General features: G+C 38.3%; 3 protein-coding genes across 3 annotated transcripts in view; 1 reads left to right on the top strand and 2 right to left on the bottom strand.

Annotated features, from left to right (window-relative positions):
- The window catches only part of LOC139717933 (NEDD8 ultimate buster 1-like), a 68080-nt gene that overhangs the window by 26655 nt on the left and 13708 nt on the right, over positions 1-27717 (top strand). The gene's annotated exons all lie outside the window — the stretch shown is intronic.
- Positions 1368-12423, bottom strand: LOC139717921 (E3 SUMO-protein ligase ZBED1-like). The gene is made up of 3 exons (XM_071629406.1): positions 11615-12423; positions 3824-4024; positions 1368-2561 (listed from the first exon to the last, which is right to left on the bottom strand). Exons 1-3 carry the CDS (start codon positions 12353-12355, stop codon positions 1368-1370), a joined length of 2136 nt encoding a protein of 711 aa, XP_071485507.1. The 5' UTR covers positions 12356-12423.
- On the bottom strand, positions 21778-25516 carry LOC139718000 (E3 SUMO-protein ligase ZBED1-like). The gene is made up of 3 exons (XM_071629489.1): positions 25287-25516; positions 23574-24122; positions 21778-22569 (listed from the first exon to the last, which is right to left on the bottom strand). Exons 1-3 carry the CDS (start codon positions 25497-25499, stop codon positions 21778-21780), a joined length of 1554 nt encoding a protein of 517 aa, XP_071485590.1. The 5' UTR covers positions 25500-25516.

Here is a 27717-nt window from a genome sequence, read left to right as displayed (position 1 = left end):
AGGGTAATAACGGCCTGTCAAGTTTACCCATCCCGTCCCATCGCATTGTTTCATGTCCATCCTATACTGTCCACAAGTGGCCTGAAACAGAACTGCCGTTGTCTGCGGGAAGATGTAGCATCAGCACTTTCATTCTTTTGATGATTATGCAATTCATGCACCAATGATGACAAACATCCAAAAAGTCTAGTAGAGTTTACTAATGAAATCAGACATTTTATGTTACATTGTACTTATCCTATGTAAAAACCAGGTCTTAGCATCAAAATTACAATATCACAAATTATCAAAACTATATTGAACATTTGAAAATTTGAATGTACCGTGCACTCCCATTGTAACGAACATGGTAAAAATAACAATATTCCAGTTACAATGAAGTAAAAACTCAGGCCGCAACATTGTGCACTCTCTGTTTTTTATTATTTGTTTGGCTATAACGAAATTTGATATAACAAAAGAAAGCTGTTGGTCAAGAGAACTTTGTCATAACGAGAGTCCACCTCTGTATTGTATTGGCATAAAAGATATGTAATGATAAAGTGGACTGAAGTTTTGGATAGAACAGAGAAATTCAGCCAACTCAATCAGCCTGTAGTAGCAAAGGACCTAATTTTGCTTGGCAACTGACCAATGATTATCATTCATGTCGTCTTTCTACTTTAAGAGCCTTGTACAGACAAACCTTATTAAAATGATACTCTGTCCACAAGATTTTTTTCTTCTTATGTAACAAAGTTTTGTTTTAACATGTGTCCACAGGTTGCTACATAAACACACACATGTCGGGTTACATACACTGCTGGTGCAGGTGACTCCAACCCATTAGCAAGTTTGTTAATCAATTTCTGCCATTAACAGATTATAAATCCATATATCTAATGTTGTATTAGCCCTTAGATTTTTAGGCCCTCTTTTGTTCTCCTTTGCTCTAATCTGAATTTAAAGAATTAAGAAGAAATTGAATTCACAGTAAACTGCATCCTTTCATTTAAAACAAAAAAAAAACAAAAAAACAACTTTTCAGGAAATTGAAATGTTGGTAAGTTTTCAACAGCTGTCTGGGATGATTATTTTCAGTGTAATCTTTGCCCATCTGTTAGACATCACAGTAATTGATAATGGACTTTCAGAGTTACATTGAAGTTGTAATGGATGATGTTTATTTAGAGCTGAGAACTAGTCTTTAAGCATATGTTTCAGAGTCAAGAAAGTACTTAATTTGTACAAAAATCTGAAAACCCTGCTCTTGCTGCTCATGAGTGATGATTCACCACAAAATATTGCAGCAACAGTGTGTGAGCTACATCTGAACACAGATATCCTGACAACTTAAACCGTTTTGACAATCGGAAAAAACATTGCCTTTACAAAAAAAGTTCCAAGTTTGTGTGGAGGAAGAGTTGAGCATCCACATGAGCAGCTTCTAGGCGTCTGCGATTCTCCAAACTGGCCACTTTCTCTGAAGTCTTATTGATTGGCGAGGCTGCAGCTGGCACACACAGGATTGCCCTAGCAAGCCTTGCAAGACCAGGAAATCGTTTCTCATTAAGCCGCCACCAGTTAAGGGGATCTGTTTCGCGAGAAACTGGACGCTCGAGCCGAAAGAGATCAATTTCATCTTCTGGCTTGACCATCTTCTTGTTGAATTCATCCTCTCCAAGGAGCTTGAAGAATGGAGATTCCTCCTGGGCATTAGAATCATTACCCTTCTGCTCTTCTGTGGGCATTCCAACAAGCCGTTTCTTGAGTTCGTCAATGACTGGGGTGCGGTCCTCATCTGAGAGGAAACGAAGGTGGTGAAAGCGTGGATCAATGACAGATGCTTGCATCGTAAGGGAGCTGGGAAGAATCTCATCTAGTTCGCAGCGAATGTTAAGTTCCCTTTTCAGAGCATCACGGAAGGCCTTGGCTTCTTCAGATATCTCCTTGCCATCGCTGGACTGAATGTGCTGGAGAACACCCTGCATCACTGGCAACCAACATGATCCAGATTTGTTCCTCGAGTCACTCATGACAGCAACAGCTGCTTTGATACTTTGCAAAGCTTCTACCAACTCGGGCAGTAACTGCCACTGGCCATCAGTTAGATTATGTTCATTTTTTTCATCAAGAACCTCCATGATTGCCTTGTGCATCTCTGAAATCTTGACAAACATGTCACATACTGAGAGCCAGCCATTGGTGCAATTGTACATGCTCAGTGTTGCTGACTGCTTGAATCTCTTCAGCACCTTGCAAAGGTTGTCATTCAGATCCTTGTTGATTGTCAAGTGGATGATCAGACGTCCTGTTGCCTGAATAAGTTCTGCAACAGGTTGGATACTCAGAGCATTTTGTACAGATATTTCGAGCATTTCCCCTGCACAGGGTCTGCACTCCCAATTTAGAAAGGAGCAGATAGACTTCAGAATCTTCAGCCTTTCTGAGATGTCAGGAATGGACTGCTTGCCATCGGTACCAAACACTATACCAGCAACACTGTCAATGGGAATGTTGCACTCTTGGCACAGATTTTGGATCTGTTGGGCTACATCCTGATCAGTGGCATTCTCAAATACCTGAATGAAGGAAAATAAAAGTGAAAGGGTTAACTTTAAGACTTGCACCACTTCTCTAGTTTACATCAACCCTACATGTATTGAAGTACTATACATGACTTAATACAATACATGATGGTATATTTGGGGTCATTTCTTGCATATATGTGAATAAACCTTGCCATCTTTCTTCTGCAGTTACCCGTTTTGATTTTTATTTGCAGCAAAAAAAGCTGCTGAAAACTGCTTATCCAATAGTGGCGAGCCAATGGAGTAAAATGGAGTCAAAAGGGTCCTGAGCTTTTGATTCGTCAGAGGCAAAATGGCGAACAGGCAGTGAAAGCAATCACATAATCAATAAGGACTTCACACAACAAGAACAGTCAGGGACAGGCTAGGGACACAGAACAAAGAAAACAAAAGGAGAGGGTAGGAGGTCATGGGCAAGGAGCCCAACAGGTAAAAGGAGGGGGAATTAGAGCAGGAGGGTGGACAGACAAAAGGCAGAGGAGGGTCAGTAATGATCCTAAGGACCAAGGGGGCAACCATTGAAGGAAAAGGATGAATAGGGAGGCAACATCAAACAAGATAAGGAAAAACAGAGAGATAAAGAAAGAAAAAAGAGTGAAATAGCAACAGTAAGGGGGGGGGGGGGACTGAGCAAACGGCAAGCCCTAAAAAGGTGTACCAAGAGGAGGCAACAAAATGAAAGTGAGAGTCAACCAACAAATGCAAGTAATCAAACATAAATACATCAAAATCTGCACAATAATGTTAATAATAATGAAGGCAATAATGATAATGATATTTTATTTCACATTGTACTTTATGAGAAAGTAGGCTTTATACATGTAGATCACATGGAATTTTCAACACATTCAGAACTGTCAAATATTAAAGTACATGTATATTAAAATGGAAGGTTGTAGTCGACTGAATTGTTTAAATTGATTATGACCGAGTATCCTCTTAAATTTCTCACATACTAAATTTGTGTATACACAGCTGTACAAGTTAAATGTTTGTTTTTAAATGTGTTGTTTGGTCCATTGCTATTTGGCTTGAGTTCTGTGTTTCCTAAAACCCTACATTACATGTTGTGTTCAAACAAAGCTATGTTGTGACATGTGTCATCTTAACAACGAAACTCTACTTCCCAGATTGACAATTGAAAATTCAAATTCATTGGATCATCACATTAGTTCCATCACATGACTGATTTTTCTATTAAGTGGTAACAGATTAGATTTCATGATATTCTCTTTTATTCCCTGTATACTCACTTGGATTGTTCCCACAGTCCACATCTTGCTCTTCCATTCACTTGTGATGATGTGTGCTGTTAGAGTGATGTAGTTCTTGCTTTGATAATCAGACCATAGAGTGCAAGTTAAACCAATTCTCTGCTCATCAGTTGAAATCTGTTCACCAAGTTTTTGTCGCCCTTCTTTCAGCTTCTCAGACAGACGATCCTCAAGTTCTTCCTATTGTTTACAATGAAAACAAGAGACCAGTCAGTCAAGCACTTGCCTGAATATCACAAGTTCACTTTCCATGCATTCTGGCAGACTTATCATTATCATTAAGAACATACATGATGTAGCAAACTTGATGGTCCTCCAGGAGGGCATCATGTCTATTTCTACAATTTTCAAGTGACTGGGCATCACAAAACCAACAAAATGGTTGCACTCCCTACGATAGTTTTACGTGAGGAATCAAAATAGTAAAGCAAGATATTTTGGTGGCATTAAATTTTTCGCAAAGTGGAGCCAATAGTCTTTTTTGTAGCCTGAAATTTTCACGAATTGCCACTATCACAAATATTGGGTATCATGAAATTCACAAAAATAATATGACCGCAAACATTTCTGGTAAGTGAAGTGGGTCAACATACTTGGTCAATCTTCACGTTTCTATATTTTCTGACAGAGTAATTCTTCTATACATTTATATCTGAAGTTTAGGATCATAAAATGAATGGAAATTATGTTTTTTTGCACTTTTCCAGAACATCTTTTCATTTTTAAAATAGTGTGATTAGTGATGTCTTAGAGGCCCCCTTTCATTTCTTAAAAACCCTTTACACACTCCTCATTTTTGAAAGGATGGTGCTACTGCATTTAGAGTTGATATCGGTCATTAATAAAATGTGCTTTCAATGAGTGGAGGAAGTTTTGGTTTAATAATCTAATAATCCCTTCATTGTGATTGCTACAGAGTCTTACATCCTGTTTTTTGTCCCATTCATTGCACATAGCACAGCACAGTGAGGTTTTAAAAGCACTCGAATACCCCAAACTTCAATGCCTCTTTTCTCAGCAAACACATTTCCAGAATGTGCATTTTCTTTCCTTTGCATAGATAGGCAATGAAAGTCCAATTATAGATCATCATACAGTCTGCTCAGGGCTTTCAGAATCTACTCTTAACTAAAACTCCATGTTTGGCAACTTTTTGGTAGTTTTTTGTGATGTAGTGCAAAATATTCTATCACACTGGCAATAATGTTTGCTAAATTTGAAGAAAATTTGACAGTACCATATGTTTTCATAAAGATCAAAATGTGAAAACTGGCACCAAATTTGGTACTGACCCTAAGGAGGTAACCCTCGATCTGGCAGAAACAAACTGGAATGTGCATGTACTCATACGAATGTACTTACTGTACATTTCACTTACTACAATACCTGTAAGAGCATTTCTGGTTTATATCTTTGTGTGCCACCACATTATTCTGAGACCACAATGCATGACAGCTTTTGGAAACATTTTGTTTTCAAAGCTACAATGTATGTGACTTAAAAAAGAAACTTGTACCTGGTGTAATAGAAATGCAGTACGGCAAAGTTTTATAGAAAACTGAAAGTTTTGTTGTGATGTAAATTTTATGACACAGTTACAGCTGTGGCGCTTTCAATGTACTGTGGAACATTGTGATTTAGTTGGCAAAAATTTGGCATAAACAATCACCCCTTTCGTACGCCTCTAATTCATGATTGTACTGTAGTGTACACTCATGCCTGCCCGCAGAATTTGAAACTGAAGTTAGCTATCTAATAGAAGTTAAATATCAATACACAAATGATTATGACATGTTGAATGAAGATGGTTAAGAAATGCAATTCCAAGCACATTGACACACCCAGACACAGACAGACAAAGGTAGTCACACGCACACACACACACCACACACACACACATCTGAACTCTGGATTGAAGTGTAAAACTTTATATTGATTTTTAGTTACTCTATTAAAAGCCAGGAACATTTGTGGCATGAAACTTTCATGAACTGGAGCCAATGGCCTGTACCTGGCATGACATTTTTGAAAATTCGTAATTACCAACTGGCACTTTTATTGCATGCCATGGTACAATGTGGTGTATAGCTGGGATAGACAAAATCTTCTGCATGCACTTTACATTAAAATGTACTTTCAGGAATCTTGCAAAATTCATGAAAGTTTCATGCATGGAGAAATTTGTGGCTTTATGGAACTGGTTACATTATATGAAAGATACAATGTAGGCATGTCGCCAACTATTAGATACAGAGGTTGGAGCTAACTTCAGTTTCAAATTGTGCAGGTAGCGTACACTGTGATCACAAATGAGAGGTTTGAGAAGAGGGAGTTGTACAAATGTGCACATTGAGCGAAGACATGAAAGTCAACATTGATGAATACTTTCCACTTGGGTTGAAATTTCCACTATTGATTGGAAATAAGCTAAAATGTACTTACTAGCAGACCAGTCTAGTGTACAAACAATGTGTATCTTGCGTTATTCACCAGAATTTGATCACTTCCAACTTTACTTGCTTGGAATGTCATTAGATCTACTCCCCCCCCCCCCCCCCCCCCCCCATCAATCTTGCCATACCATTCCATGGCCTTTTAGCTACCTGTGGCTATTCTGAGGGTACTACTTAGTTAAAATACCACCCTAAGGACCTCTAGCTCATTTGTTCCGAAAGTATATGACATCACCTAAAGGGCTTTTTACACTTGCAAATTTTTGCTTAGTCCCGTACCAACAGTGGGGCTAAGGGGGGGCCTTAGCCCCATCGTTGGTACCGGACTTTCCTTTAGCCCACTTTCTGTTTACACTTGTTTTTGCCAAAGTGGGCTAGCCCCACCGATAATCCCGTACTATCTGGCCCTGCAAAAAAGCAGGGTTAGCATCGCAATTGCGGTGCTAACCCCGCAATTGCGGTGCCAAGCAAGCGAGTGTAAACAGAACGATAAAATAATCCGGGGCTAAGCGACGGGGAGACGAAGTCCGACCCCCCACTGACCAATCAGAAACGAGGTAATCAAGTGCTGCCTGTGTGTGCGTGTACTTGTACAGTGCACAGCGTAATCATGAATATTCATGTGGTTTGGAAAGTACGGGATTAAGAAATACGAGTGTCAAAAGGTCAGTTTTCTCCTTATCCCAGGACAAGAGCTTAGTACAGGATTTATTGGCGAGTGTAAAAAGCTGAAAAAATTGGTACGGGACTAACGATAGTCCTGGGTCAGAGAAAGTATGGGGCTAAGAAACACAAGTGTAAAAAGGGCTTAAGTTTTGCCTCAAATATGGCGTAAAAACTGCAGTTTTGAATCCCATGGCCACCCTGCTGATTTTGAATCCCCATAGTGAAAAAACGCTGTTACTATAGTGCGTCCAATGCATTGTTATTTGCGCAGCTCTAAAAGGGTACCTTGAGATCGCCACCCTGCCCTCAGTTTATACATGTACTATAGACAGGTAATATCTGTGAATTTCAGTCATGTGTCATGTTCGCAAAAGAGGATGTGTAATGGAACCATGTCTAGTTTAGTTTTTTGTTAGTTTGTTTACGAGTTTGTCTTTTGTCTTGTTTTTATTATTTTCAGAGTGTATGGTGTAACTTTTCAGGGGCGGATGCAGGGAGGACCGCAACCGGCGCACGCCCCCCCCCCCCCCTTTATTTTTTGTTGAAACAAAAGAAATAAAAAGAAAAAAATGAGAGGAGGGGTGCGTGCGCCCCCCCTTTAATTTTGTAAACCCCCCCCCCCCCCCTCTTTACGGAATTCCTGGATCCGCCCCTGCTTTTCATTCTACACTATACACCAACACTAGTAACAACCACATACACAGGGTGCCGCTGTTAAATCTTTTAGAACTCTACCATCTCTAGACACTAGTGTACTTTCGCACCTGTTTGTCAAATGATCTCCAAACATGCGCGAACTCACTCTAGTCTAAATACCCAACAGCCTCGAATATTTGCATCTGAGTAAGATTCAAGTCCAGTAAAAAAGGAATTTTTCACCATTTGACACTTCATACACTTGTTGGAATATGTCGATCGCAACTACAATGTAGTTTGCTCTGCGATTTAACTGCATTACGAGCAGACAGCGCGGAACGGGTTACAAAACATGGTCATAGCTGCAAGCACTGCACTTGACCTGAATGTAGCTATCTCACAGCGATCAGAGCAAGTTATTCTATGGTATCTTTAAAAAGATAATACTTTTTCTGCCTTTCTCTCAGCTTGTACCGAGTCATGGGAGCGATTGAGTGAGGATTGAGATTGTTCGTGTTTTGTGTGTGTGTATGCACGTGTGTGTACGTGTATGTGTGTGCATGAAAGAAGATTGTGAAAAATGTGGTTATACGACAAGGCTGAAAGAATATGTGACCGTGCACCTAAAAACGAACATAAAGTCGCACACACTGATTTTGCGTGAGGACTGAAAATAAGTGAAATGGGTCAACCTAGCCGAACTTGACTTTTTCATATTTTCTGAAAGAGCGGGTCTTCTTTTACATTATGCTAAAATTTGGTTTCATAAAACGGGCAGGAAAGTGTGTTTGTTTAGCAGTTTATCTCGAACATTTTTGGTAGAATAGTGTGATTAGGTGTGTCTTTAGAATCCCTTTTTCATTTCTGAAAAACCTTGTCCACACTCTTCACTTTCAACTCTAATAACTTTTGAAAGAATAGTGCTACTGCTTTGAAAGTTGGCATTAATTACGGACAGAATGTGTTAATGAGGCATGCTTAATTTCATTTTAATCTGATAATCCCTTCATTGTTGTTACTCTGGTGGTTTACTTCCTGTTTTTTGTCCCATTCATCGCACAGCCAGCACGGTTTGGTAAAGATTAAGCGCTTGAATAGGCACTGTACTTCAGAGCCTCTTTTCTCAGTTCACACTTTTCCTGAGTTTGTGCTTTCTTTCCAATATTCAGATAGGTTAGAAGAGTCCATTTGATTTGAGTTATACATCATTTTAAAGCTTAAAGTCTGCTCTTTCAGAATATGGTCTTAACTAAAAATTCATGTCTGGCGACTTTTTGTTTGTTTTGAGGTGCACGGTCACATATAGAGGGTCTAGGCCTAAAGCCTTTAGGCTAGGAAAAGGAAATGAAAGAAAAGATATTAACAAAACCTGGAAAAATGAAACAAAAGGTTTAGAAAATAGTTTACTAACAGATAATGAAAGGAAAGAAAAAAGAGAAACTTGCATTATATTATTACAGGAAAGCAAGGGAGAGATGGATACATGTATGTTTGAAAAGAAAAGAAGAAAGCAAAGAGAAAAAATGAAGATTGAAAACTGAAAAACATAGGGTCTACTTAGAAGAAGAGATGAATCAAAACTGGATTATTAAAGGCAAAGATTAGGAAGGAATTATACAGGTTGAAAAGGAAATGAAGAAAATGATTCATTAGAACTGCACATAAGAAAAAGGTATTGGAAAGAATAGAATTTAGAAAGGAAAAACCCTTTGTAGTTGGAGGGAAAATAACCCATGAAGGAAACACAGAACAATTAGGCAGAAAGTACAGTTACATAGGAAATTGAGAAAGTTAGACAAGAGCAGAAGACTCCAACTCTCCCGCTTTCGACGGGAGATCTCCCGCCGAAAGCCCATTTTTGCAAAATCTCCTGTTCTCCCGCTTGAGATTCAATTTCTCCCGCTTGAAATGATTTCGTACTTAGGGTCATCGTATGTTGAAAAATAAGCCTTAGATAACATGAAATAGCATCTAGAACCGTAGAGCTGGACCCCGCCACAAGAAATTTCGCGCTTCGCACACATCAAGTTCGAGTCTCCCGTTTGCTAGGGGTTTCAGGTGGGAGAATCTCCAGATCAGAAGGTGCTTGGGGTTGGAGTCTCTGCAAGAGGAAAACCACAATGAAATAATTGATAAAAAGGAAAGCAAAATTTATAGCCTACTATAGGCCTACAGATTCTTCCTGAAAATGAAAGAAAAGATAGAACAGAAAGACTCAGGGAAAGATATAAGTGGCAACACGTACTCGCGCACACGTTCAACCACTTTGAAGCTAACGTTACAACTGCTAACGCAAGACTTGGCCGAGGAAAAGAGGAAAAACAAACTTTAAAGGACAAGTCCACCTTCATATACTTGTACATGTGGAGTGAGTGAATGCAGTATTTGTAGAGCACATCAGTGAAAGTTTGGGGAAAATTGGACAATCCGTTCAAAAGTTATGAATTTTTAAGCTAGCATGCACAGTCACTGCTGGATGAGAAGACTACTAGAGTGTATGATGTCACATGCGTATAACGCACTGAACTCTATATTGGAAGTGACGTTACGCGCAGTGCTCGAAGCCACCGCAAGTGCTTTAGTTGGCGCTGCCATTTTAGGACTCCACCTTTAGGCCCCGCCCACTTTACTCTACGCTATTGTGGTGCACAAAGACGCTTTGGCACGTTCCTCAGTGGAAAGTCACTTTGGTGTAAATCATGGGGCGCCAAGTATCGCATGGGCTATTTCATTACGAAATGGCTCTTTAGTCGACAAAATGAACATGTCCTAACAAAACAACTGGTTTTTTGACAAAAGTGAACATTTCTTCAACGAAATGACTGAATTCAAAATTACTCATTTTGTAACAAAATAGCCATGTGATTCTTGGCACCTTTTTGGTGCCCCATAGCAAAGTCCCAAAATGGCCACCACCGGCCAGCACTTCCGGTGGCTTCAAGCTTTTACCCACAGTGCAACACGAGCGTAGTTGCTTTTCGGTGTGTAGTGCGCGCCAAGTGCGCACAGCGCCCCTTCCACTATAGAGTTCAGTGGTACAACGATATAAGAGAAATATAAAGAGAATTTCACAAAATTTTACTTTTTGAAAAAGGTGCACATTTCCTCGACTTGTCACTGACGTATGTTAAGGGTAATATTACATTATTATTCCCCTTGCCTTCTAAAAGAGGGAATTGAAGCGGTCTTTTATTATGCGAGAAAAGGGAAAATATCTTGAATTTTCCTCATACTTTCTTAATATCATTGTACACATGTGACATCACAAGCTGTGGTAGTCTTCTCATCCAGCAGTGACTAAGCAGAAACTTAAAAAAATCATAACTTTTAAACTGATTGTCCGATTTTCCTCAAACTATTGCTGATGTGTTCTATAAATATTGTTGCATTCACTCAATCCACATGTCTCTGAACTGAAGGTGAACTTGTCCTTCAACCGTTAGCTTTTCAATTTCAATGACACCATGTAGAAAAAACCGCTGTGTCGTCGCTGCATTCAGACTAGCCCCGGAGACCGCGCCGCCAGGCGCGGTCCTGGCGGCTTCCCCGCAGTTTCGCTTATGTTAGTTCAAGTATTCTGTGCGCTTGTGCAAGTGATTGTGAATTCTGTGAACATCGGTGAGCTGCTTATAAGACATCATTTTGTGCATCACAAGCAATGAAATGCATCAAACAGTCGCCGATGATAGTCATTTAGGTTTCATCGACCCATGTAAGTATTCCTAGTAGTTTCTGTTGAAAAATTAAGGAAATATAGCGCCGCAAAGGCACCCGTTTGTTCAACATGAAGATCTTTTATGGGAGCACGGCGCAGCCGCCACACAGTGTGGCGGCTGTCGCAGTTACATTCAGACCAGATGATCACGATCAAGATTTTCCGACACTTGTAAATACGGCCTACTAAAAGTGTTCAAACTTAACATCTATTCGACTTCGGAGACTCAGATGCAAGTATTTTAGGTAACTATAACTATCAACAAGGTTACGGGTGGTGGTAATTCTATATTGGTTTTACCCTGGAAGGGAAGTCATATCCTGGCTCCAGACCATGAACTAATCCACGCAATCCTGTTCCCTCTGTCACGGACAATGGTAATAAATCCTCCACGACCATTCTAAAAATCAGGTTGGTGATGGCTCGAGAGCGTGGAGCAGAGCACCAGTGCCTCTTCGCTGTTTTATCATTGCCTTTGTCCTTGGAAATGGTTGCCAGCTTATTTGTCTGAGCTTTCTTCTTCGCTTCATTCTGATTCGGTTCTTTTCCAACCTTCTCTTTCTTGATACCAATGAGTCGCGCGCTCCCCTTCGACGTGTTGCCGTTGCTGTGCTGTTCACTCCGCCGTTGACCAGCAGCAGCAGGCTCGTCACCGACGCAACTCCTCGATCGGAGAGTGGTTTGTTGGCTCTGCCATCCGCTTTCGTCTGAGGTATCAACGCCCAATGCGTCATCGAGACCAACAGGATGTGAATCCTCAACATCGCGATCACAACCCTCGTACTTTCGTTTGGCACGATCCGGTATTTTAGCGGGGCGATACACATCCGAGTGTCGATTCATTAAATGATTCCTCAAGTTAGATGTACCGCTTCGTGACGAGGAGGTTAGACGAAATCCGCACAATTTGCAAGTGACATACCGAGACTCCTCGTTGTGTTCCATGAACTGCCAAACATCCGATCGCCGACTATTATTTCTCTGCAGTATAATACTCTCCATAGTTTGATTGTCTATCGCATCTATCATTTTATCGCTCATTTTAATGAAAATTGTGCGCAGACAAAGCCCGTGGAAATAGTAATTTTAGCCTTAAAACAATGCGGATAATTCGGCACACACAGCGCGGTTTCGCTGGGTCTCCTCATTCGGTGCGTGCGTACGAATTACGGACACGCGCCTGCTGGTACAATCATGGTCCGGATGCGGATAGTTCGCGGCGGATGGCCACGACACTGACATACGGAGAAACCGCGCGCTGAACGTTCAGTAATCCATACGTATCACGTAAATGCATCCGGGGTTGAGTTAGAGTGCGCTTGCGTACAACTTGCTTAGCCTCGCTTACCAGGCATCGGGAATATTTTTGATAATCGAATTGAGAAAAAGACGCGCTTGGCAAGATGCGCCTCCTTTTTTTTGCTTTATTATATCCACCTCGTAGGTTCGAATGCTGCTGTTACATCTTATTCACCACATCAGTAGGTCGTTTTTGCTTGCAAACAATACATTGTTACGGCCTTCTTTTTGTCTTGGTACCATTTGGTAATACGCTATAATCAAGGGGATATAACTTATGTCCAAGGTAGTGAGCACTCGATTAATCGATCGTGCCTCTGACGAAATTCTTATTGTATTTATCGATCATTGGAATCCTCGTCAGTCATTGGTGTAAAGTTTTCATCGGCGTGGAAACAACGCGCGGGTGTTATGTTCACTGCAGAGAACGGCCGGCAGTGCTGTACTGTGCAATTGTGTGTGTGTGTGTGTGTGTGTGTGTGTGTGTGTGTGTGTGTGTGTGTGTGTGTGTGTGTGTTGTGTGTGCGCGTTTGGCCTTTGTTGTTGTTGTTGTTGTTGTAAGGAAATGTGGGACGGGGTTCTTAGAAAGTTTGTTGAAAGGGTCGCACCCCCATTTTCCTCTTCCAAGCCTCACCATGCATTCATCATTCGGAAAGTTTTTTTTTTTTTTTTTTTTTTTTTTTTTTTTTTTGGGGGGGGGGGGTGATTTTTTTTAACCACCAACATGTGAAGGTCGAAGTAATATAGTGTTGCAGCTGAAGAATGTATGACAGGCTTTTTAACAGTTTTGTCCTCATCACACTCCATCAAACATCTCACAAAAATTGAAATTGTATTTTACAAAGCTGTATCCGGCAGGAAAGGATTCTCACATTATTCAAATATATCATGGACACCTATTTTCCTTCATGTAGGGATTCTCTAGAGTTATATTGTCTCACAAACCCTGCAACATTACATAAAAACAAGTATACCAAAGAGCAACAATAATTTGCAGTTTTAGATTCTTGTGGCTGGCTCGTCAATCTTGATTATGAAAGAGCCTTACTTTGAGTTTAATGATAAACCGTCTTTTACTAATTTCCTAACAAACTTCCATTCCTGTATGTTTGTTTATACATGTATCAAATTGGGACTAGATGTCTGTTTAAACAGAGTAGCTTGATGCATTCAAGTACAACTAACCTCATGAAATTTATGCCAAAGTGGACAGAGAATATTATAACTGAAGAAATGCCATTATACAATATCAAGGCATCTAAATGTAGCTTCACTGCATAACTACGAGAAGGGGTATCGTAATTGCAAATGCATTCTTGTATTGGACATTGAAACATGATCAATCATTGAGACATTACAATAAACACACTGTCCAACTTGTTGTTTGCTGCTATAACTCCAGCCTGTTCAGGTTTAATGCTGGATTTATTGAAACATTCCATCCAAGAAGCACAATCAAACATATACACTGATGTGTATCCAAAGTGAAATGGGATGCAGTGAGTGAAGTGTAATTCAGTCCAGTGTTAATTCTGTTGTATCATATTGTGTTGTGTTGTGTCATGTCATGTCGTAACATCATTATTGTGATTTACTTTAACAAGGGACGCACTATACAAATGAATTCCTTGTATAAACAGTGGCGGATCCAGAGGGGGGTGCACGGGGTGTGCACCCCTCTTTATTTTTTGTTAAAACAAAAGAAATAAAAAGAAGAAAATTGGGGGTGTATGCATCCCCTCCCCCCTTAATTTTGTGAAGGCACCTCCCCTTTACGGAATTCCTGGATAAATGCTGTCAGTACTACATATAGCACATGGGCATTGGCATAGAAATCATGTGTATAGGCCTACTCACCTGATTACACTGACTTAGCATTAATTAACCTGTTGAAGATGAGTTACGAGTATACTCGTGCAGGTGTGTACGGGAAGTGCATGTTTTAGCAAAACCACCCCGTCCTCAAAGGGTTAATAAACATAATTGATGTATACACATCATACCAATGCATGATATTTACAATGTATCTAGCTGACAAAGTGTCTTAACTTCATCTGCCTTTCAGAAAATGGCTTACATCTGATAGCTTTCAGCTACTTACTATGCAGAACACCTTTCTACATAATATACAAAGAATACTTTTAAGATTGCATACATTCATGGCAATATACATGTATAACATTTATGTGGATGTGATTCTCCTTCATATAATTGAATTTTGACATGCAAATGCTGTAAAAAGCTTTACTACTAATACTGTGATTTAAAAAAAATTAACACACCTTTGCTCATATCCAGTCATGATGACAACAAACATTCCATCCTAATCATGATTTTGATAATCAAGATACCATTGATATTGGGATGGAAATAACAAATGTCAAATTTCTTTATCAACATACTAATTGTTTGGGAACCCCAGTCAATTGTTGCTACGCAGCTTCCACTGCTCTGTTTGTTCTGACTAGCTTCTATTGCCGATATACAGGGAAACAAGCATGATTTCCCTTTTCCATGTACAAATAAAACCATGAAGGACTTCTAGAAGAGAAACTACTATTGAAACAGTGCCGACAGTATGTGCTAAGTGCACAAGGTCCAGCAGAGCCCCCCTAGTGATCAGTCATTTTAACATGGTTGATCCTCATTCGACCTCTGTAACGACATCCATTTTCCTACAGATGTATTTAGACTATAGGTCTACGTTTCAGGTCTCCTCACCTGACGTCTCTTTATTCTGTACAAGTGTAGGCATTATTCATCAAATATGAAGTAAAATCAATTCCTGCAGATGCACTAATAGACACCTCAGGTAAGTTGTCTCCACCATGGAGGATGTGTAAGTCAAGATACCCTTGATAGAATTTGACTATAGCCTAGAGATCAACAACTGTATAATTATCATGGGGGAGAGTGATAGCTTCAGTTTTGTTTTTTGTTTGCAATACAATTTATGAAAATTTAAAATGTTCATTTCAAGAATGTGCAATTTTCATTTATGAGAATTTTAAACAATATAATGAAGGATAAATCAATTTTTTGTAATCCTATTTTTTCTTTACTATTTTCAGTTATAAGAATTTTAAACAATATATTGAGGGATGAATCAACTTTTCATAATCCTATTTTTTTTTTTCTTTTGAGGGGGTGGGTATGCTTGGCATGAAAACACAACAAAACGACTAACCCCTCTTATACTTTTTTTCATGCATAGGAATACATAGGCTCTATTCAGTTTGGGCTCCCACTTTTTTACCCTGGAAGTGGTACCACAAAAATGTGGTTACCAAGGAAGCTTTTTTTTTTTTTTTTTTTTTTTTTTTTTTTTGCAGCCAATTACCCTTGGAAGTTGTGCCAGAAGACTGTAGTGAAGGCTGGTTTTTTGTTTGGTTGGTTGGTTGGTTGTTTGTCTTTTTTTTTTTTTTTTGCTTGTCAGCTGATGAAAAGCAGAAAATGGCGACAGTATTTTTTGCTTGTTAGCTGAAGAAATCCAGAAGTGGCAACAGGAAATTGTGCTGAAGGCCTTTCCCCCCCCCCCCCCCTTTTTTTTGTGTGTGTCAGAAGTTGAGGCAAGAGACCTAGATCATGTATCAAAATCTCAGTTTGTTTTGAAAATGTACAGTACTCTCCACTTAATCGGGTAGTGTCTTGCAGAGCATTTCTTACCCAATTAAGTGGAGTACCCAATTAACCGGAAAGAATGTTGATTGGTTCACATCCCAGATGCCCCAGAAACTAATTACAACCTCTCTATATTAAACTCACAGCACAATATGTCACCTACAGTCACAGCTCATATAAAGTCACACAACAGCATTAGTGTCTGCAGCATAACTCCGTAAATAATCTGCATACAGCCCTGAGTCCTCATGGAGTCACATGCATGCTTCTAAGTATGTGTCATGTACGTGTAACTAAATTCCTATGCATGGTATGCAGCCAAATGCTGCAATGAATTCTGTTGTGTCCCCATGTGTTTCATGGCTACTGTAATTGGGAATGCCCGATTAAGCGGTACCCAATTAAGCAGAGTACTATATACTGTATTCATAGTCAAATTTAATGTTTCATGATTTCACATGTCATTCCTGTCATTTCTGTACGTTCAAACTGACCTTAACAGGCATACATCAATGAAAGCTAGTTATATGAACCTTCTTGTAAGGTCGTAGATCTGTATGATTGCAATGCTTTGCTACTGCCATGCAGTACATTTTCCTTGGAAGTGAGTGTAATTTAGTAAATGCATGAAATATTACTGCATTATAAGTCATCTGTGAGACCAATGTTTATGGAGTCCAAAATGGATAACCAATATAAATATATCAATCTATATATATATATATATATATATATATATATATATATATGTACATATATATATATATATATATATATATATATATATAATATATATATATATATATCTGTATATGTACACACATATATATATATGTACATATATATATATGTGCATATATATATATATATGTGCATATATATATATATATATATATATATATAGTTGCTCCGCATTTTGGCAGTACTAGAAATAGCAGTAATAAAGTCACAATAGAGGAATGCACTGTCATCCCTGACGAAGGGGAAGGCCCCAAAAAATTCGGAAAATAAAATCAAGGCAACTGGCATTTAATGCATTCCTCTATTGTGACTTTATTGCTGCCATATATATATATATATATATATATATATATATATATATATATGTTATTGTATGTATGTATATATATACACATTTCATTTGATCTTTGAATTGGCAGTAGTAGTAATACATGTAGTAATGTCACAATGGAAAAATGCATTAAATGCCAATTGTCTTTTATTCAAAATCAGAATTTGCTTCATCACTTTCATCCATGACAGAGAGGCCTCCGGAAATTTTGATTTTTAATAAAATGGAATTAGCATTTAACACATTTTTCTATAGTGACATAACTATTATCATATATATATATATTTATATAAAATATACATGTACACGTTTGTACACAACTTAGAGACTTGTTTGGTCACCGACTTTGCCAAAGATTATGGCGTGATCATCAAGTGCCAAGAAGGTCAGGGCCATCAATTTGAAGCAAGGATTTGACAAAGAAATGTAATGACTGTGTTCAAACAAGTCTTGCATTGGTACACTGCATTTTTTTTTCAAATGCCAATGTTTGTCAGACTGTAACATAAGTTTGTTTTTTTTCTAATTTGATCTTGCCCTTGCCTTCTAGTATGTATCAACATATCATAAAAGCATAAATTAATTACATGTATTACTGCCCTCACATTTTGTTTTTTTGCTGATAATTTTGAATACCATAACATACAAAACATAACAAAAGAGAGAGAAAGAGAAAGATTGATACTCACAAAAAACATGAATGTTCTTTTCACTGATACATGATGCAAGAACAAATCTGTGCAATGAAAAAAGAGAACTATTCCTTCACATCTGGCTCCTAAAAAACATTAGTTAAAATATTATATGAAAACCTTGTACAGTGTATGCACTGTAGTACAACCATTACTTCACAAAACATACCATCATCAAACTGTTTCTTACAGACAGATACTTAGTACAAGTGTAAAAGCACATGATACTTAGAAGAGCCATCACTGTCAGCATGTACATTACACTTCACATACAGGGTTATGGCGATCTTGCTGCCTTTTGTAATAGTCACATGTGTAGTTCATGACAACTTTCAAATGGCATTAATGTTTTTTTAGCTGCTTGTATATTTAAGAAGCATCAATGGTTAAAACAGAAACACAAAACATATGGTACAAACATGTTTGCGGATAAACACATGCACTATGACATGTTCCACGCCTCAGGAACAGAATATTAACTACAGTGAAAAAATTTTACAGTATGTGCTCTACTGGATTGTAATGAATTGTACATGTATGTACTGGGTATATAAGAAAACACTGAATACATCATTAAAGTACAGTACAAAGGACTGGGATCCTGCCCTTGCTTGGGGAAAGGAAGATAACATTGTAATGTACACATACATAATGCAGTCCAATTGATGCCTTCAATTGTATTGCTGATTACTCACAATATACTAGTATATGTCCATGAGTTGCCAGCAAAATCTGAATAATGTAGATCAATGTCAGAGAGTAGCAAGTTAAATTTTATGACAGACATTGTACTTGAAAATCAATTACATGTACTTGGCCTGATGACTTCACTACTCATGTACTTCAACAGTTGCTAATTCACAAATACCAAGGATATCAATATATCTACAGTGAAACTCCTTTTAACAAGGTCTGTGGGACCTGTGTTGCTTGAAGGTCTGTGGGATCAGTGATATTGTACCTTGTGATAATTGGTTCCTCATAATAACCATACTCAGTAAAAACAAAGAAAAACATACACATGGAGTCATATACCAATCAATCAAAGCTATGAACAGTCTTTGCATTTTATTTACACAAGTATATGGCTCATCATTAAGACGGAATCACATTAGTTGTGAATTGAAACAACAAAGAAAAGAAAAAAGAAAGGGGTTGAAATGCATTTTCTATTTTTCTTCCCCAATCTTTTGGGGATATGTTGTCCATTTGCTCCTAAAAAGTACACAGCAGGGTCGAATTCATGACACTTTCAACATCTATCTTTTCTTTGTGTATTGAACTATTCTGAAAGAATGCAAATTTTCATTTGTGAAATACATTGTAAAATGATAATTAACATAGATTGTACAGTATTAAGTGCATTTGTTACTTTTCTAAACATCAGCACGAGTAGAGCAACATGCGTTATTCAACTTGCTGGGTAAATTACACTGTTGGTGCCCAGGAGGATTGCGATGATTTTATGAATTATTCTGGCTACAATCTTTAAGGATTTATGACCCAGGAGGGGTTGAAAATGCATTCTTCATTTTTCTTTGGAAAACCTCATCGCATTTTGTATGTGTTCTAGAAAGTTACAAGACAGGGTAGAATTCATGATCCTTTTTACGCCTAGCTCTACCTCATATATTAGACCATTCAGAGAGAATGAAAATATTCATTTGCGATATGCAGCATACGATGATAATGAACAAAATAAAAAGAAAATCTACTAAACACTGTTAGATGCATTTGTTATTTTTCTGAACATTGGCACAAGTACATGCATTATTCAACTTGTCTTATGTTGTTGTTGCCAGGCAGGATCATGATTCAACTGTTTTATGCTGTTGTTGCCTGGTGGGATCACACTGATTTCATTAATTATTTTAGCTTTAATCTTTTACATGATGTAGGCCTACACATCAATGTTTACTAATCAGAAAAACAGCTGCATGCATTCCAAAAAAATATTCTTCCATTTTTTGCCACTAGTTTCATTAGATGGAAAGTTTTTCAATGAGTATATCAAATAGTATAGAAGTGTATCTCTAAAAGAAATCAAATGATTATGTTCAAAGATTTAAGTACACCGGAGGGCATTCGTGTTTCTTATCACATGGTTTATAAGAAAACATTGAAAGCACAGTCATTGGTTATTCATCACTGATAATGGGGATAGAGAGGGACAACAGCGGGTCTGAGCCTAGCATATTTTTTCCTCTTCCTGCTTCTGATAATTCAGATAGAGAGATGGCATGGGATCACTATGCATACATGTACTATATGTACATCTGTACATTGCACATATTTTGCGTGGTTTTTATTTTCGCGAATCACCTGCTATTCGCGAAATTAACTCTTTATGTGCCATCGCACATCCGACTCAGTCGACGGCGTGCCAACTTCGCATATTCTGCTCAACAAACAAAGCCGCCAAGACCGATCGATAAACCGCTAATTACTGCTAATCCCGCGGCACAATGAAAGTGTTTCTCGTGCTTTTGTTCCTCTCATATACGGCTTGCATTCTATGTGGTGATCGACTATCAAGCCATGTTCCCAATTAGATTTGCTCGTACATTCTAAGTTTCTGTCAATGTTTAATGTGCAAAAGTCATGCCTTTATAGTAATGTAGCACCTGGTCATTAAAAGAAAAATTGAAAATAGAGTCGTCATACAATTCATATCGAAACAAAGCTTGGCATTCCTCTTTAACTTTGCCTACTATTATGCCTATCTTAACAGAAATTTGTAGAAGTTATACAAATTGGAAAAACAGAATTCTTTCTCAAAGCATGACTACCTTCGTGTCTCAGAATAACGTGGCACACAGGTGGTTTCCACCATGGCACATTAAGAGTTAAAAACACGTGAAAATATGATATGAATGTGACATACGCATATACATTTCTCCGTTCAGTACAAGACTCCACGATTACGAATTTAACCACTCGCGAAATTGTTGGGAAGTCCCGATTCGCAAAAATTTAGACTCGCGAAATATATGGCGTATACAGTACATGGATAGCATGAATTCAGTTTTAAATGTTTCGTTTTTCACATGTTTGAAAGTAGCAAGTCAAAATATGAAACCTCGTATCTGATCAGACTGCCTCTGTGTTTCTTTATCAAAATGCACCAAATATGTCCTTGATAGAATTAGAATCTCATTATAACTGAGCTCATTGTAACCAAACCATTCTGCCGTTGGTTTACACTCAAAGGAAAATAGGACTAATATCATCAGCTTGTTAAAAGTGGTTTCTAGTTTCACTGTACTGTCAGATTTACAGTTCTATTTTCAAAAGTATTGGGATGGTTACCATTCATGTTGTATGCAACAAAAGGTAAAAGAATTTTGCTGTTAAAAATAAAGAAATTTGCAATGCATTATTAGATGCCGACACACATTATTGTTGTTGTTGGTTTTTTTTTACATGACTCTGGTCATTTTATCATGACCTTGTTCTGCTTTTTTTCATCAATCTCATCATGTTGTAGACCAATGCACATGCAATTAAAATGATTTGCATAAAGAAATTTCCCTCCCTTGTGTCTGTTCAATTACTTAAGATCCAAGTTGCATGTATGTAACATTTTGTTCCACCAACATTTGTATTTCTTCATTTTCCACGTCTTGATGAGTAACATAACATCACTGTAACTCTGTCAACCTCTGGTGTAAGATCAGCCCTGACAACTGATATGATGCAAAACATTTCAAATCAGTTGTTGTTGCATGCTAAGAAGACCAAGGTCTGAGTTTCAGATGTCAGAGCCAATTCTGCAATGTTCAGTACAATGCCCAGTTATGATTCATGAAGATCAGGGGTCCTGCAGCCTCTACTTCAAGAAGACCCCTTTTCATATCCAGCTGCCAAGCACCAGCTTTGATTTCCTTCACTGGCAGTGCAATAGCTGGTACTGACAGGTACTGTCTGGCCAGCTTAGCCAACTCTGGAAACCGGCCTTGATTGACCCGCCACCAGTCCAGTGGACAGCACTCATGTCTTAGCATAGGAAAGTTGGTGTAGTTGGTAATCTCACTGTCAGTGTCCTGCCGCTCCTGGGTGTATTCCTCAGTGCCTCCGAACAGACACAGGAATGGGGATAGGTCCTGAGAGTTGGAGTTGGTTGTGCCATCAGTTCCTGCAACTTTAATGGTACCAAGAACTCCCTTGAGGGCATCAAACACATCTCCTTTGTCCTCTTCAGCAATGAATTTTAGTTTCTTGAATCTTGGATCAAGCAGAGCAGCAAGCATCGGTATGGATGAAGGCAGAATGGCAGTGAGATCCCACTTTTCCCGGGTTTCCTTGCCAATGGTCTTCAGGAAGTTGTCCATGGGTGAGTTCTTGGCATGACTGGAATCTTCGCAATGCTGGAGAATGCTGTGGACCACAGGCAGAAGACATGACACAGAGCCTGTCTTGTCCTCGCTCATAACTGTCAGTGCTGCCTTCAGGATTTGGAGGGAATTCATCAACAACTCAATGAGAGCCCATTTCTCTTCACTGAGGTACAGTTGTTTGTTCTTGATGTCTTGATCGCTGACTTTTTCAATCTCTTCCTTGAGGGCTATCAACTGCAACAGAGAGAAATGTTATAGCGACACTATGTAACATGTCCAGAGAATATAGATTTTAACTTCTGGCCTACAATGTCATATTCAACAACATGCATTCACTTAGAGAATAGGCATTAATGAGTGTGTTTGCAATATTTTCATGTTAACTGAGTGGAAATTATACACTTGTATAGTGTTCAGTTTGGCCCACATATTTTTGGGGTTTCTGCAGAATCAACAGAAATTGTTTGGCAAAACAGGATGCACAATGGTCTAATCAATTTTCTTTTTAACTTCTAGTTGCTGATACTTTTCAAGCACATTACTTTTAATGTTATGCTCCTCATTCCAAAATGTATTCAAATGAGATTGTTACCAAAAACCCTTTAAAAAGATTCAATCTAATATCAAAATGAATCGAGTTCTCAGAAATTGAGCCATTGCAGTTGTGGCAAAATGTAACTTGAAATAAACATGCATATTTTCAATAACTAAGTACTAGCCTAACAGACTTGTATTTAAAGGGATGGTATAGTATTGGTGGAGATGAGAATTGGGCTTTTAATATTTTGTGAGATATCACGAAACCACTTTTGTTTATAGTACAGACCATACCATTCTAACAGGAATTCAAACTTTCAAAAATTGGTTTTGGAATGGCTAACACATCCAAAATCAAAGTAAAACAAAGCGTTCATTATAAAAGGTGGGTCCCACCTTTTACTAGGATCACTCTGTTTTGGATATCTCAGCCATTTCAAAACCAATTTTCATCAAGTAAATGTTAAATTGCTCATGGAACTACATATTCTTTCATATTTCATTAAAGGTTTCTCATTATCTCACAAAAAAAAAATGTTAGAAACCCAAAGTTAGGTCTAGGCCTAAGCTATACAAATCCTTTAAATTCTTCTTTTCAGTTAGAATTCCTCCCACTGGTAAAAATGGTTCTTGGTTTGTTGACTGGAGTTAAACTTTGAAGTTTGGATACTGGAATTCTTTGTCATTGCACAATAACAAACCTTCATCAGCATATTGCAAGTGGCTACCCATGACCCCTTGTGATCTTGCGCAAGTTCCACCTGGTGAGTAAAGCCATCCACCTCCTTCATTTCCTGAAGGATGCGGCGTGCCCCGTCATCGTGGATCAGGTAGTTGGCTAACTTCCCTGCCTTATCAATCACATCCCTGATCTCTGGTATGGCAAATGCTGCCTGAACACACATGTCCAGCTTTTCAGCAGCACAGCTCATGCTTTCACATGCCAACAGGGTGCCGATTCGTCCCATCTGAGACTTGAGCATGCCTTGACGGTACACAGTCCCCACCAGCCCCTGCAGAGGCAGGTTGTACATGAGCAGGAGGCTGCTGATGCAGTTGCCAATTTCATTTCCTGTGGCACGGAGTTGGCTTAACTGCTCAGTGCCAAGCACCCAGCTCTTGCGTTCCCACTGGTCATTCAGGTAATGGATGATGACTGTCATGTAGCATTCTTGATCATTGTTCCTCCACAAATCGTAGACCACAGAGTAGTGTGGAGCATCCTCTGCAAGAGTGCTCATAAGTTTCACCTGTAAGGAGTATGAAAAGTGATTGCAAACAACAGCACCCTCTACAAAAGTATGTACATGTAAATATGTAAGAATGGAATTTCAAGAGGAAAAAAAATAATACTGCACAGCCTTGCTTCAATTTAAAAATTGTACTAAGAAAGTAGATAAAAACACATTGCAGCTAATGGTATGTTGTAGGGTTCAGCTCCACACCCACATGCCCGCCTACACATAACCACTACCAATTAAAGCAGCCAGCTACATACAGTATTATGCTAGTTGTTCCAAAACAAAGACAGGTCGCTAAAACATTGTGCTAAAAAACAAACAAAACAACACAATTACATGTACTAGTGAACAGTAGAATATTGTTACCAAGAGCCTCACATAAACTATGTACATTGTATTGAGCATCAGACACCTACAATTGTACAAGAGTGTGGATTTGTTTTTTGTTCATACATGTTTTTGTTTGTTTGTTTTCTTTTGTTTTTTGTTTTTTTTTGAGCAGCCATATTTAGTACATTGATATGTACATTCTTCTGATCTGTCATGTAGGACAGGTTAATAAAGCCCCGATAGTGCAAGAAAAATGTTTACAAAATTATGAATTTTGAAGATTCATGATTTATATACACGTATAATCCTTCATATGGCAAAACTTTTTACCTGTTGATATATCAACATGCTTATTGCAAACAGTATTGTTCAAAGTTGCAATACCCAGCATACATGTAATGATTTTCATCTGTTCAAAGTTAATTCGATTTACACAAGAAGACCTTCACTTCAGCTTTCCCATTGTTTGAAATTTCATACCAAGTTTTAAGTGTTAAGTTCCCTGTTTATTTCACATTTCACATTGACTTAAATACTAATTGCTTAATTTCAGACCATAAGTGATGCATTGTATTTGTTGTATACCATACTTTAGCTAGAAATGGAAATGAAGAGACAAAAAAAAAATGGCATACACAATTACACTTGTCGATAAGACTCAGCCAAGCTGATCTTATTTGTTGTTGATTTTGTGTGTACATGTGTTTGTCTGTCTGTCTGTGTGTGTGTCTGCCTGTGACTCCTCTGAGTACCTCCACAGACTGTCACAAGATTAATAAATGCTGTTTTAGTATCAATCATTTCACTCACTTAAATCTGATGAGTATCACTTCAATTACTTACCTTGCCAGCTTCATACATGTTCAACAGCATGTCTTGTAACAGTTTCTTGTCTGGAAGAGTGTATACTGGCTCTAAGAATTTCATTAACCCTTGGAACCCTTCTGACTCAACAAAACTGAGTGGTTGCAGGCTCTGGACAAGCATATGAAGAAGTTTTTCATGCACAATGGCATTCTGGTTGTCTGTGAAGTTTCTGTTCATATTGAACCGCATACGGAATGCAGAAAGGCCCAATGGCTGGTGCTTTGTTGACAGCACAGCACTCGGTGTTGCTGGGTTGGCAACCTCAGTTGATGTGTTGTTGGCAGTAGACAGTGTTGGGTTATTTGATGTCGAAGGTCCATCTGTGCCTTCTTCCTCCTTCACTCCTTTGATTTTGGGCCTTCCACGTTTTTTCCGTTCTGCTGGCAATGAGCTTCCAAGAATGGACTTGACCTTTCCTGGCTTGAATACCTTAGCTGAAGGACCAACAACCTGTTATGGCAAATATCACAAATACAATTCATGAACAATTTCATCATAAGTTACGCAAAGTCTATTCTAACAAAAGGTTGCAGGTTTTCAGAATATTAATTCACTTTCTGCTGAGTTCTATGACATGCAGGATTAAGTTAATAACTGCTTGACAAACAACTTACACGCTAGGTACTACACATGCAAGTTTACCAGATCATCACACTAGTGTTGGCAGTTCAACAGGTCATACACAATGCATTGTATGAAATAGCCTAAATGATCTCTGTTACATTATGCCTTGCTTCTGGTTATATTTCATTACAGACTGTCTAACATCATGGGAGTTAAACCTTTGACTTTGGTGATATTCATTTGACATGATGCAATTAGGCCTAGCACACACCTTTCTTTCTGTCTTTCTTACTTTCTTTCTTTCTTTTTTGTCTGAGACTTAATTTCAATAAGGGTCAAAGATGCAATTCATGCCACTTGACTTTGAATGCGGAGTTTAAGTGTTTAACTTAGAGATTCCTTGTCATTTTCATAGGTCTACAATCTTATATACAAGTTGTACACACATTGTACTTGTATGCTTGTCTTTCAAAAGCAGAAAAAGGGACATTGCACCATTATAACAAATGGTTATACTGTAAAGACAAAAATAATACTCTTGGTACCACATAGCACATTCAGTACTAACCCAATATTGACATTCAAATGATATGAATGTGCTACTGCCACCCAGTGTACGTGTACCCTCATGTGTGTGTGTAAGTTGAATTTAAACTTATAGGATAGCTTACACTGAAATTGAATTACATTCCTGATTGCTAATCCATAATATTCAAGTTGAATAAATTGAACAAACAACCGAAATAGTCACAATCAATAAAATGGAAGCAGTCTCATCAAAGGAGAATGATAGGGCCTACCTTTTCATTCATGTGGATTGAGTGAATGCAGTAATTAATAGCAGAACACACCAGTGAAGTTTGAGGGAAATCAATCTGTTTTGAAGTTAATGAATTTTTAAAAGTTTTGGTGTCGCCATCACTGGATGAGAAGACTACAACAGTCTGTGACGTCATTGCAGAACAACAATCGATATAAGAGAATTCCACAAAACTTCTTTTTTAATGGAAAGAACAAACTACGACTTGTATGTCGGGGTAATAATATTCCCTTTCTGAAAGAGGCAAGGCAAACTGTATAACATTCTCTTTCATTAATAATACTAAAAAAATTAAAATATGTTGTCTCTTTATATACAGGTGTATACCTGCTGTTCCGCAGTGACATCAAACACTGTTTCACGTCTCATCCAGCGATGGTGGCACAAAAATTTTACAAATTCATAAGTTTTGTTGAGCGAATGGTCAGATTTCCTCAAACCCCCTAAAATGTGTTCGACCAAAATTGCTGTGTTCACTCAATTCACATATTTGGGGGATTTGTTTTAGTAGCAGAAGTTTCCAATTCTCTGAATTGCTCCAGTAAATATTCCTTGTCCCTAAATTGGCAATACATTGGAGAAGATTAAACCTAATCCCACGGGTATTTTTGAGGGACTTGAACGCACCACGGGGGGGCCTTTTTGGCCCCCCCCCCCCCCCCCTTCAGATCTCGGTCGTGGATCACGCGATCCTCGCGAAAATTTGCACTAAGGTAGAGGCCAATGTAATCTACAAGACTGTATAGTTCGATTTTTCAAATTTTAATTTATGTATTCTATATTAATTAATCTATGCTAATTTATGCAAAAAAAATTTGCCTATAAATAAAAAAATAAAGCTCCAGACTTCTAATTTTTTGGTGAACATATTCTTTTCAATATCCTCAACAATAATATTGAAGCAAAAATTCGGCTTCATAATTACTTCTTATGTATTTTATTGTTTACTGAATTTCTTATGTATTTCTCTTTTTTACTTTTGTTTTCGTTGTTTTTTTGTCAAAATTTGTCGCAGAAACCTTT

This window comes from Diadema antillarum, unplaced genomic scaffold (genome assembly GCF_040938485.1).
Source record: "Diadema antillarum isolate AM-2024a unplaced genomic scaffold, OU_Dant_1.0 scf00000086, whole genome shotgun sequence".
Lineage (NCBI taxonomy): Eukaryota > Metazoa > Echinodermata > Echinoidea > Diadematoida > Diadematidae > Diadema > Diadema antillarum.
This window is presented reverse-complemented; position numbering and strand designations above follow the sequence as displayed.